Raw genomic sequence first — 12,937 nt, 5'->3', positions numbered from 1 at the left:
AAAGGAGTCTTGGAAGATTAATGTCAGTGCATCCAATATCACTGTAACTACTTCCTTTACGTTGGAGGCAATGCATTACTTGGGTGCAGTTGCAGGAGAAAACGAGGAATCATACCAACCAGACAAATCACTAGCACTATATAAAAGTAACTGAAGTTACAAAATGTAGTCCATCACCTGCTTCATGTTTCTTGTGTTTGTGTATGTTGAGAATTGATAGTCTTCAAAATTTCTTTGCTGGTTTCATTGGATAGATGTTAAATAGGCATTCTTTCATCATGGCGGCAATCATTTTGGAGAATGTACCACTACAGCAGCATTTCACAATGCTCAATTAGAAAGGAGATAAATTTTCAACAATGTTATGTCAGCCTTTTGATGCACATACAGCTAGCGTGGCACTGATGTTGCAGTGCTGATTCAGCCTGAACCAGCATAAAATTTGAGAGCAGTGATAATACAGTGGACCATTGGTGGTGTCTCCCTTATTTTGCATGCTTATCATAGTGCCCCTGCTGTTTTTGAGTAGTTTCTGTTCTACCAATTTGGAGACAACAGCTGTGTTTGCTCAATTGTCCGCAAGTAGTTGTGTCAAGGATTGCAGAATAATGTTGCTGTGGGTGTCCTTACAGCCCAAGAACTGCAGTGGTTAAAGAAAGCAGCTCACCACCCCTTTCTCCAGGTCAGTTGGAATTGGGTGATAATTTCAAGTCTGGCCACTGACACCCACGTCACATGAACAAATGTAAAACAAAATCTAGTGCCATTAGATGTTTCTTCGTCTACTTTTCAGACTTGCACAACTTCTTATAAAGTTGAGCTGTTGTAAAAGCAAGCTTACTTGATTATGTATATTAAAAAATTGCAAATATTGTTCCCCCAAAAGCAAACTTATTTTCGTATTTAAAAAGTTTATAAGTTGCCAAAAGCACTGCTGTAAAACAAAAAGGAAAAAAATCCTCAAAAGACTTTTTGAGTTTATGCTAGTTTAGCTGCTGTTGTGGCCATTCAAAATTAAGATATAGCAAACAGCGTCTTTAGGACCAAGAGTGTGCTGGTTGATCAAATATTCCGGTTGAACAAGATGTCTACACAATCAAGGCAAAAGCACACATTAAGAAATAGAAATTTAATGCAGGGTGTATACGTATCAATGTTGTACTTCATTTACAACTTAAATCTCTTAAATAATAATGCAAAATTGCTTTAAATAAAATTTACCAGTGGAGATCCTTTTTACTCACACCTTCAACTGACTACTCAGACATCACTGAGATTGCCATAATACAGTAAACGTCTGGTAGTTCAAGTATATTATTTCTCTGGTTTATCAGAGTGCTAGTTCATAAGGTGCTGATTAAAACAAAGTTTGCTGTACAATGGAATAAATTGAACTTGGCCTTAGAATCAGAAAATAATTAATTAAATATTTTGCATAACATTTAGTGTTAAGGGAAGCTTTCAGCCTTGTTTATTCCACAGCCACTGAGCTGCCGTCTTTTACTCATCATGCCTTATGTCTTCTCAGACCTTACCTTGTCCACAAAACCCAGATCCCACTCCCAACCCCATTCTGAATAGGTCGCTTGTCACTTAACTTTCGTTCTTAGCTCCCATGCTGGTTTTTACCATTAATAGTTCTTTCTTCTCTGGAACTGAGCAAAGCGCGCTCATCTCCACTTTTTAATAACAAAACAATGCTTGAGTCCTTTGCCTTTTTGCACTACCACCCAAATTTCAGAATGTTGCTTCTCAGATCTATTTCTTTTTTTCCATCCTCCATCAACTTCAACTCATTCACAGCTGTGCTGCCTGGATCCTATTCGGTAAGAAGTCCCAATCAAGTGTCACCCCTTTTGCCACTGACCTACACTGGTTTGTGATTCCTCAATACCATAAATTTAAAAATTTACTCCTTTGGATCATCTGTTACTTTATCTGTGATCACCCCACTGCTAGAATTTTGATTTTTCTGACTTTAACTGATAGCTGCCATTCATCCCTTTCAAAACTGGCTTGATAGTGTGGTTTTGAACATTTTGTTTTAAGTGTTTAGTATCGTGGCTGCCTTCTTTGCAAAAGATCATAATTTTGTTCAAAATTATTGTGGAAATTAGTATTGATTAAGACTTGTAATAACTTCTGATGGCAGTCTGGAGATAAATTTCTCTCCTGAATCTCAAGCAGATATCATGTGATGATGCTTTCACTTTAAAAAGATTATTTGGTCCTGACTTTATTTGAGGAGAGGTTGTAAAGGCAGAGGTGTCAATCTGGTTTTTGAAAATGGCTTAAGTAAATAACTTAGGAAGCCTTTAGGTTTTTTGTAAAACTGTTGGAACAATGGAAAGGGAGTGGCCAGCTTTCTCAGACCAGGCTTTCTAGTGTTGTTTTAGCTGTAGCAGTCAGAAGCTGTTTGGGTTCTCAGAAGAATTGGAGCTTCAGTGAATGATTCCTCTGAACTTCCTCTACTTCCTCTGAAATCTCTCTGATGTTGTTTCCTGCTGGATTTGAGAACTACGTGTAAGAATCTGTGTCTGAATTTACCTTTTTGTCAGGGGGTATGTTTACGGGGTGTTACTGTATTGGAACAGTTAATTAGTAATAGGTGCTGTATATTTTGTTCAGTTAAGTTTTCCAATAGTTAAATTATTCTGAATTCCTCTTTCTTTTGGTTGTATTTTAACTATACTGTTTAAATAAATTGTGTTCTACTTAACGTCAAGTAGTTTGAGCGATTGCATCACATGTGGAATGCATACTTCACATCTACCTTTAAAATAAGAAAAGGTTAGGGTCTTGGTTACTTTCTTAAAGTATTTTGAGGGGGTCCGAACTGGTCCATAACAATCCTGATTTCACTGCTGCTGATTTCTGTTGCTGATTTTAGCAGCAGATCCAAGTGTTGGTAGAGTTCTTGTTCATATCGTAGGTTTTCAGAAGAATATTCTACATGCAAGCTTTTAATCAAACTCTTTGTGTCAACTAAAATCAGTAGTCAAACTACTGTAATACCAAGGTGTTTTGAGTTTTGGTTTCACTGGAATCTTGCCATGGTGAATTGTTTATTTCCATTAACAGATAATATATTTGCAACTGGATCCCATGTGGGTGAGTTAATAATTTGGGACAGCCTGGATTGGTCAGTTCGAGCATCGGAATCTCAGTTCTGGAATTCTGCCCAACAGTCTGATAAACCAGCTGAAATAAAGATATCGTTGACCCCAAACCAGCATGAAACGTGCATCCATCATCTGTTTTCAGATAGAGAGGTAAAGTAAAAGCCAATGCTATTTATCCCAAAATCCAATAAATTTTGTTTAATATTCCAAATGAATTTTATATTTAATGCTGTCAAATCAGCACTATGAATGAAGGTTAAAAGGCCCATCTGCTGGCTACAATGACAAGAACTTTGGCAAAGGATTTGCTGTTATTCAATTAGTGTGGAGCTTTGTTGAGAAATATACAATTCATGTTGCGTTGTGTACCTTTCCTTTTCTGTATTGAAATATGATGGCAAGAGCTTTACTTAAAATAGATTCATAAAAAGTATGCAAATATCCAAATCCTACTCACTCCTATTCTATTTAACTTGTGAATCATCTAGTCTGCTCATCAGATCAATCATTACGGTTTTCCAAATTCTTCTGTATAGCGATTCTACACTACTTTATAATGATATGCTGTTAAACTAAAGATAAGTTTGTATCTCTTTTTTCCTTGTAGAATGTTTTTGCTGCCATTGGAACTGGAATTTATGTGTATAATCTTCAAACAAAAACAGTGATCGCGTACCAGCAAGTGGCACATGATTCACGTGTGTTGCACATTGCAAAGTTACCGAACAAGTATGGAAGCTTGCTTCTCAATTTTATGCTAACCTATTTTGGGTAAAACAGCGTGCACTTATTACGTGAAACAGGAAGAAATACTAAATGAAATACAAAAGTTTGTGTTTTCTTCAAGCAGTTCAAATCTATATTAATAATCCTGACCATTCTTTTAAGATACATTGATATTAATTGCATTTATTTTAAATGGTCCTGCAGTACCATTTTGGAAGATGTAGTTGGTTTTTAGTCTGAACTTTTGACATTCAGTTAAGTTCTGCTTTACAAAAAGTTCTCCATTTCCATTTAAAATAAAGTGGGGGCCTTTGCTGTACTTCTAGATACATTTCCTTTTCCATTTCTAAATTTTGCAAAAATTAAGATGCACAAAAATCCATTTTTTTAATATATACTGCCATTTTACTGAATCTGTGGAAACTTGGATCAGTGTGTTCTGGTCATAAGTATTTAGCACAATTTCCATTGTTCACTTAAAACTGTTGCCAGAACACTTTGAGCAAAACACAAAAATGAACATTTAATGTACGTTAAGTAACAACAAAACTATTTTTTCTTCTGTTTCTGTGAAAGTAATATTAATATTTCAATATGTTTTGCAGCCAACTGGTTTCCTGCTCTGAGGATGGCAGTGTTCGCCTCTGGGAATTACAGGAGCTCCCGCCAGCCGAGCCTGCCACGTCAGGTTAATGTACCTTTTGTGTTACGTGCGTTGGTAGATTTAAATTAGTCCACAAACCTTGACTTGCTGCCTGTTCTTAGCTGTCCTTGATTAGGTGGTAGTGGGCTTCTGCCCTAAACTACTGTTATCCACATAACAGCTACTTAGAGCATTCTAGAATGTTGATCCTTGTGTCTTCAGGGTGATGGCTTGGGTGAACCATTCACAGTAGATTGCATAGACCCTGAACTGGTCTAGCATGTGGCTAGGCCTAGACCTAGTTCAGTTTCTGCCTAATCGTGAACCCATGATGTCCAATGAATTTCATGACATTGCATGTGAGAGGGAAGTGCTTAGGTTCTCTTGCTGGCAATGGTCATTGCCAAACACTTGTTTGGCACATATCCTACTTGACAATTATCACCCAAAGTCTGAGTTTTATGCAGGTCATCCGCTTTTATTATGTAAAGAATTGCTATTGGAACTGACCACTACTGGACTGACTACAATCATCAGCCATAGTCCATGATAGACCATATGATGTTGGATATTTCATTGATGTAACAGCTGAGGTAGTTTGAGTTAAGGCTTTGGCTCGAAGAACTCTTCATATGATGTCCTCAACCTAATACGATTGGTGTCCAGTTATAAGTCCAGTCACTTAAGAGATTTCTCCTAATCAACATTAACCAATTTTATTTGTGTTCCTTTGTGCTACACACAATCAAACACTGCCATAATGTGAACAGCAGTCACCCTATCTCTGAAATTCAACTACACTGTCCATGTTGGAATGAGATGTCGGGAAGAATATTTTTTTCATTCTCTCACTGGACCAGCATTTATTGCCTGTCCCTAGTTGTTCTTGAGAAAGTAGTGGTGATCTGCCACCTTGAACTGCTGCAGTCCCTTTTGGTACAAGTATACCCACAACGCTGTTAAGGGGGAACGTATTGGTGAAATACTTCCAAATAAGGATGGTGAGTGGCTTTGGATGGAACTTGCATATAATGGTTTTCACATGTGTCTGCTGCCTTTCATTCTAAATGGTAGTGGTCATGAGTTTGAAGGTTGCTGTCTAAGGAGTCTTGGTGAATTTCTGCATTGCGTCTTGTAGGTGGTACGCACTGCTGTAACTGAACATCAGTGGTGGAGGGCATCAATGTGTGTGGATGAGAGAGAATGGGCAACTTTTTCCTAGATGGTGTTAAGCTTCTTGTGTTGTTGGATCAGCACTCATCCAGGCAAGTGGAGGGTAGACCACTAGTAGACAGACTCTGGGGAGGCAGGTGGTAAATTACTTACCACAGGATTCCTAGTCTCTGACCTGCTGTCATAACCGCAGTATTTATATGGCTAGTCCAGTTCAGATTCTGGTCTTTGATAACCTCGGCATATTGATATTTGGGAATTCAGCAATTGTAATGCCATTGACTCTCAAGGGGTGATAGTTAGATTCTGTTTTGTTAGAAATGATTGTGCTACTATTATGTTTCATTTAATAAACTGATAAACTCTGGGAATCCAAAGCTAGTCTCTGTAATGGTGATCATGAGACTATCTTCAATGGTCATAAAATCTCATCTGGTTCAGTAACTACTTTTTAAGAATAAAATCTGCCATTCTTGCCTGGTCTGGCCTACATGTAACTTCAGGCCTACATGTAAATTAAGATTCATAGCATTGTGCTCTTTGAAATTGCCTAGTAAGTCATTCAAGACTATTTAAGGATGGACAACAAATGTCACAGAGGCTCATTGGTTCAGAGGGAACTGCTGCCTCACATAATCCAATAGCTTTTGTCAGTGACTGGTTTGGGCACCTTATTGCTCTGTGCTGTGCACACAATATAGAGTCATCCTGACGCATTTGCTATACACTTGACCCGGTGCATAATGGTAGCTGTTTTGATAAATTATAAATTATAAGTTATAAATTGAAACAATAATGTTTAATATTAAAGATTTAAAGAAGCAGTGATTTTTTTTTTATTTCAATCAATTATTTTGACTCTTGTATTTTCTGACTGACCACAGTGAGAGAGCTGTTGCAACTACTAATAATTTTCAGTTGCGACTATTTTGGGTGAGGAAAGTCCAAGCAACGATCAGTTTTGTACACTTTAGGTAGGGGTACTGATGGAGTGGTGCATATTCAAGGAAATGTTAGCACAGTATGAATGCTTTAACTCATTCATGCCATTACTTTGTGCATTTTTACAGTGTAAAATGGCCAAATGCCAATGGTGCACGTTTCTAGCAAACCTTGGGCTATAGAAATCAGCAATTCTATCTTGTAATTAAAGCTTTTTTTAAAAATATTGCATGGTTTTGATATTTGTAGTTTTATTTTGGTATAGTTTTTGAAATTTACAGCAGAAATGACAAAATAAATCTGTTAAATTGCTTTTTTTTAAAAAGAGAATTTGCTTTAACTCACTTTTTACGAAGCTGTGAAGAGTGGTGTAAATATTGAGCTGATTTTGTAAAGTATTTCCTTTTACTCCCCACCTTCCTCAGTCTCTGCTTAAACTAATTTACAGGCTACCAGATCAAAAATCTGGCATGAATCAGTCCAATTGCAGTCAAAAGCTTTCAAAATGCACCTGTTTTAAACCTGCCCAGAAGGCCGGCTCACTAGCACAGTATAGTTAGCACCAACTCCCAATGGTGATTAGTTCACCCTCAGATTGTGGCCAATTTAAGCTGAGCCTGCTTCTATTGTGATATTTTTAGAAGTACTTCAAAAATCACGGAAATTGAAATACAAATAGCACTTAATGTTCTGTGATCTTTTGCGCTGATGTTGGCCAAATTACAGTGAAAGAACAGTAGAATTGAGTCAAAATTGCAGGCCATTGACAGTAATTATCTTTCAAACTGAAGGCCTGGTACAAGCTGCAGTGTAAAATAACAGCAATAAAAAGGGATTGTGTTTTGCTGTTTAGGCTGTTACATCTGAACTTTGCGGTTTTTTCCACCAATAGTTTAATTCAGCCAGCATAATTTTGAAAGGAGGAACCCAATTCACCATACAAATTTGACTTTTATACCATGTTTCCTGACAGACATCCATCCTGATAAAAGTGAATTGATGGAATCTATACATTAGATAGGTAGGGAGTCCCAATTTTTATAATACATAAGCCAAGTTATACTGACATTCCCATTTTTAAAACCCTTCAGGAAAAGTGTTCTTCTTTCCAGTTTTTAACAAGAGCTTAAAGAGGGGTGAGAGTAAATCATGTGGCCTATTGTGCCTGCACCACTATCAGTACAATCATAGCTGATCCTCGGTTTCAGCACCAGTTTCGTGCATGCTCCCAATATCCTTTGATTTAGTGAGATCAAAAATCTATCTGGGCACTCTTCAATGTCTTCAACAATAGAGGCTCCTCAACTCTCTGGAGCAAAGAATTCCAAAGACTCTCAAACATCTGTGAAGTCATTTCTCCTCCTCTCAATTCTAAATGATCAGCCACTTATTCTGAGACTGTGCCTCAGAGTTTTAGATTCCTTGACCAATTTCTACTTTATCAAGCTGTTTCAGAATCATGTATGTTTCAATGAAATCACCTGTCGCTCTTCTAAACTCCTGATAATATAATCTCAATTTGCTCACCCCTTCAATCCAAGAACTAGTTTAGTGAACCATCACTGCACTTCCTCTAAAGCAAGTATATAGCTTCTTAAATGTACGGATGAAAACTACACACAATATTCCAGATGTTGAAGTTGTATAAGGTTTTGTTGAGATTACCAAGACTAATTAAAACTTATTTCCATGTGATAAAGGCCAACAAGCTATTTGTCTTCCTAATTGTTTGCTGTACCTTCATGCTAACTTTCTGCATGCCTTGCACAAACACACCTAAGTCCCTCCAAATGTTAGCACTAAATTTGTTTTTGATAAAACCTCTGCACTCATTATTATTATTATGCCTTGGGCTTTGCTGGCATAGATCTCTCACTTTTATGAATTTGCTGCATAACTGTAATGAGATTATCTATATTGTATTTGTTTTTAGGGCTTTTTAGCATGTGGGGAATTGGCAGACCAAACAAGCAGCAAAACCAAATGGCAAAACGCAAGTCGGAATGTTCTGTATTAAAGACCCTGGAGTTAACTGGTGATTTGATTGGCCATTCAGGTGCAGTGCGAGTAAGTAATTGTGGAGCATGAGTACATTTTATTCATATTATTGCCTGTGTTAACTTACAAAAAAGCTTTTCAGTATTTCTGATTTCTCATTGGAATGGGGGTGGGTGGAGAAGACTGGCTGTCATTGTGAACTACATGGAGTCTAATATAAGACATTCCAATGTCCACCTAGCAGAGTGGTTTTTGAGTGATTGATGCAGGGTATACTAGCTAGAAAGAAGTTGCTGCATTTGGGCAGCCTCTCTTGCCTTTGCATGTGGAAGTTATTTCTCCCAGGCTTTGAGGTCCCTGCTATGGGTCATCCATTTGGCTGAAGCAAAAAGAAACCATATGTTCACAGTTAGAGATAGTAGGAACTGCCAATGCTGGAGTCTGAGATAACAAGGTGTAGAGCTGGATGAACACAGCAGGCCAGGCAGCATCAGAGGAGCGGGAAAGCTGATGCTGCCTGGCCTGCTGTGTTCATCCAACTCCACACCTTGTTATCTCATATGTTCACAGTTACCTGATAAACCATAATTAGAGTTTTAGATTGAAAATTCCATCCCTTCAAACTCTTACCCTCAGCCAGCCAAAGGCTGAGCTGTCACATTGATAGCAATGATGAATTATGTTGTCCTTGTCTGTTTCTTATCTTACAGTCATATAGCCATACAGCACAGAAACAGACTCTTCAGTCCAACCAGTCCATACTGAACATAATCCCAAACTAAACTAGGCCCATCTGCTTGCTCCTGGACAATATCCCTTCAAACCTTTCCTATCCATGGATTTATCCAAATGTTTTTTAAACATTGTAATTGCACGCACATTCACCACTTCCTCAGGTAGTTTGTTCCATACACAAACTACCCTCTGGGTAAAAAATTTGCCCCTCCTGTTTTTTGTTTTAAATCTCTCTCCTCTTACCTCAAAAATGTGCCTGCTAGTCTTGATATCCCCCATCCGAGGGAAAAGACAAGTAGCATTAATCTGGAGGCTCCCAAGATATTTTTTGGAATATTGACATTACTCTTGCTTGCTATGGGAGCTGGTTTTCTGCGTTCTGACCTGTTTCTCTCATGCTTTGGAGAAGGAGTCGACAGTGCCCTGGAGCTTAGTTTCTGACTGTGTGCACTTAGAAGGGTCATCTTCATACTGAAGCTCGGTGACTGGGATTACAGCAATTTTGATGTTGCATTGAGGGTGGCATGAGTTTAACAGTTTCTTGTGTGTTCTTCCAGTTATCTGTATATCTGTGATTAATTTTCTGGAAATGAGATGCTGTATTCCACCAGGAATTGGGAATAAATTGCAAGGCAATGTTAAAATCGAACTTTTTTATGTGAAATTGGTTAGGCCACAGGTGCATTAATGACAACCAAAAGTAAACGAGCTTTTTTCAATACGTATTAAATGTGCTTTCCCTCTGCTCCATGCTGGCAGCTTGAGCAATGGCCAGTCTTGCTTTTGAGGTCACAAAAGGAACATCCTACAAAAAACTTCACTAATTCCCTAGCCACTTGGTTCTTTACTCTCCGATTTTACTCTTGGAATCCATAGAATCCCTCTACAGTGTGGAAGCAAGCCAAATCCAAACTGTCCCTCCGAACAGCATCCATCCCAAACCCAAGTCCATCCTTGGAACCTAGCCTGCACGTCCCCGCACACTGTGCGCAATTTAGCATGGTCTATCCACCTAACCCGAACATCTTCGGACTGTGGGAGGAAACCAGAGCACCCGGAGGAAACCCATGCAGACAAGGGGAGAATGCGCAAACTCCACACAGACAATCGCCTGAGGCTGGAATTAAACCCAGGTGCCTGGTGCTGTGAAGCAGCAGTGCTAACCTCTGAGCCAAGGTGCCGCCCCATAATGCTGCTGAAGTTACCTTACTCTCTGCCTATCCCACATTGTTATCCTGATCCGGACATCCATTATATTATTTCCTGTGAAGCCATTCTGCTCTGTCTAACGCATGTTAACCTTTTTGAACTGATCCTCATTTTTCTGCTGTCCTTAAAACCTGTTAATTGTTGTCCTTTAAATGCCATTTATGAAGTCTGAATTCATCAGAGTCCTTATCACAACTTCTATAATTGTTTTCTTCATGCCTGAATAGTATGTATTCGAAACAAAAGTGTTGGCTCAGCTCATTTGTCATGATGCTTATATGCATTGCAGTACAGGTAGCCAACTGCGTCTTAAAAGAACATAGAATCCCTACAGTGTGGAGCATCCCACCTAGACATAATTTTAGGTCCTAAACTCTCCCATGTCCCAGCCCCCAACCCCACACACCAGGCCCTGTTACCACATAGCCTGCCATTACACACCCCCTGTGTCACTCACAGTCCCCATTAACAACTATTCATCCTCCCAGCCTGATTATTATCAACTCTTTGTCTGTCTAACTGCTCTTCTCTTTCTTTAGGCTCTATCCTATTATTTACTCCTTAACCCATCCCGCTCCCCCTTTATTCTGCATATAAACTGACACTTTCCCAGCCACCATCAGTTCTGAGGAAGGGTCACTGGACCCGAAACATTAACTCTGTTTTTACCTTCACGGATGCTGCCAGACCTGCTGAGCTTTTCCAGCAACTTTGTTTTTGTTCCAGCCAGACCCATCCCTTTATAACCCACCTAAGCTACACATCTCTGAACACTACGGGCAATTTAGCATGGCCAATCTGCCTAACCTGCGCATCTTTGGACTGTGGGAGGAAGAGTCATTCAGCATGGTAACAGAACCTTTGGTCCAACTCATCTGTGCTGACCAGACATCCCAATCTGACGTAATCTCATTTGCCAGCATTTGCACATATCTCTCTAAACCCTTCCTACTCTTTTCCATCATTTACTGTATTTTCCAAACACTGGCATTCATTTGAAGTCTGTATGTCAGTAAAAGCTCGAAGTGTTCTGAAGTGAAAGAGCTTAACATTATTCTGTTGCTGTTTTCTTTCCTAGACAAAATTTTTAAATTAATTCTGATAGCCTTAAGCAATGGAGCAAGGTGTGCTTGCTATGTTACATTTTGATTTGTTAAATCCTAGATGTTCCTGTATTTTGAAGACCATGGAATAGTAACCTGTTCTACGGATCACCTTATCATTTTATGGAAAGATGGAAAAAGGGAATCAAAGTTGAGAAGCAAGACATTATTCCAAAAATTGGAACGGGAAGAACAATATGATGCTTAACATTTGAGATTATTGTGAAACTTATAATGTGAACATTGCATGATGGCACTAATGACTCTGAGACCTGCAGCAAGTGTATTGATATAAATCTTTGCAATGTTAATATTTCAAAGACTTGCTGAGAAATTAAAGCTGTAAATGTGGCTTGATAATTTAGATCTTAAATTGTAAGTCGATTTTCTGCTAAACTCTGACCTCTTACCAGTTCTGAATTTACATAATCTTAATGTTGCAAATTGTCTACTGAACCAATAATTTTGTTAGTATGATTTGTAAAAGTTTACTTACTTATTCAGTGTACAGAATTGTGTTATAAAACTTGTACTATAAAATATCTGGCAATAATCTTTGTCATAAAACAAAAGTTTGCAATATTTTAAAATAATATTTTTAGCTTAAATATTTTCTTGTGGCCAGCTGTGTAACAATTGAAATTATGTAAATGAGTGTTAAAATATAAGATTTGCATGTTTGAAAGTTCCATGTTGCTAAAGTCAGAGGGCTGACAAATTATTTACATCCGCAGCAATCTTTTCGAGGATTTGTTTACTGCTGCAAATTGTGTGCATTGTCTTTGATGGAAATGATTTGGAAGGTCCACGACTTAATGTTGCCTGCACCTGGAACTAAAATGACTAATATTTACTTGGATCATTTTGTCTCATTAGTACCATTGTCTACCTGCTTCATTGATCTATCAGTTGTCTCCTTTACTAAATAAGTACAGAAGAAATTTTTCATTAATCAAATCAAATGAGTTTGGTTGAAGAAGGACTTGGAGCCTATTTATTTCAGTATGTCCAAAAGACCAAACCTACCAGTTGAGTACATTAATGTTGTTCCTAGCTGATCAGGTCCAGTTTAATGTATCCTGAAGTTCTCGTATAGCTTGAGCACAATCTTCTTGCCAAAAGACAAGAGTGTTTTGTCTGAATGAATCTTGATGTTAAAACTGCTGCGTAAGGAATTGGACAAAAGGTGACCAAATTTATTTTAAATAACAAGGTGTAGAGCTGGATGAACACAGCAACCCAAGCAGCATCAGAGGAGCAGGAAGGCTGACGTTTCGGGCCTAGAC

At 38.3% G+C, this 12,937-nt stretch overlaps 1 protein-coding gene across 1 annotated transcript in view; it reads left to right on the top strand.

Moving 5' to 3' along the window:
- wdr41 (WD repeat domain 41) overlaps positions 1-12,504 on the top strand; it is a 33,391-nt gene extending 20,887 nt beyond the window's left edge. Inside the window, exons 9-13 of the mRNA XM_048595303.1 lie at positions 3,082-3,272; positions 3,730-3,851; positions 4,454-4,536; positions 8,540-8,673; positions 11,713-12,504. Coding sequence (XP_048451260.1) covers positions 3,082-3,272; positions 3,730-3,851; positions 4,454-4,536; positions 8,540-8,673; positions 11,713-11,859 — 677 coding nt within the window. The 3' untranslated portion in view covers positions 11,860-12,504. The remainder of the gene's footprint in view (positions 1-3,081; positions 3,273-3,729; positions 3,852-4,453; positions 4,537-8,539; positions 8,674-11,712) is intronic.
- Positions 12,505-12,937: the final 433 nt, after the last annotated feature.

Source organism: Rhincodon typus, chromosome 3 (assembly GCF_021869965.1).
Source record: "Rhincodon typus isolate 14 chromosome 3, sRhiTyp1.1, whole genome shotgun sequence".
Classification (NCBI taxonomy): domain Eukaryota; kingdom Metazoa; phylum Chordata; class Chondrichthyes; order Orectolobiformes; family Rhincodontidae; genus Rhincodon; species Rhincodon typus.
The sequence above is the reverse complement of the archived record's forward strand: the minus strand, read 5'-3'. Positions and strand labels throughout refer to the sequence as shown.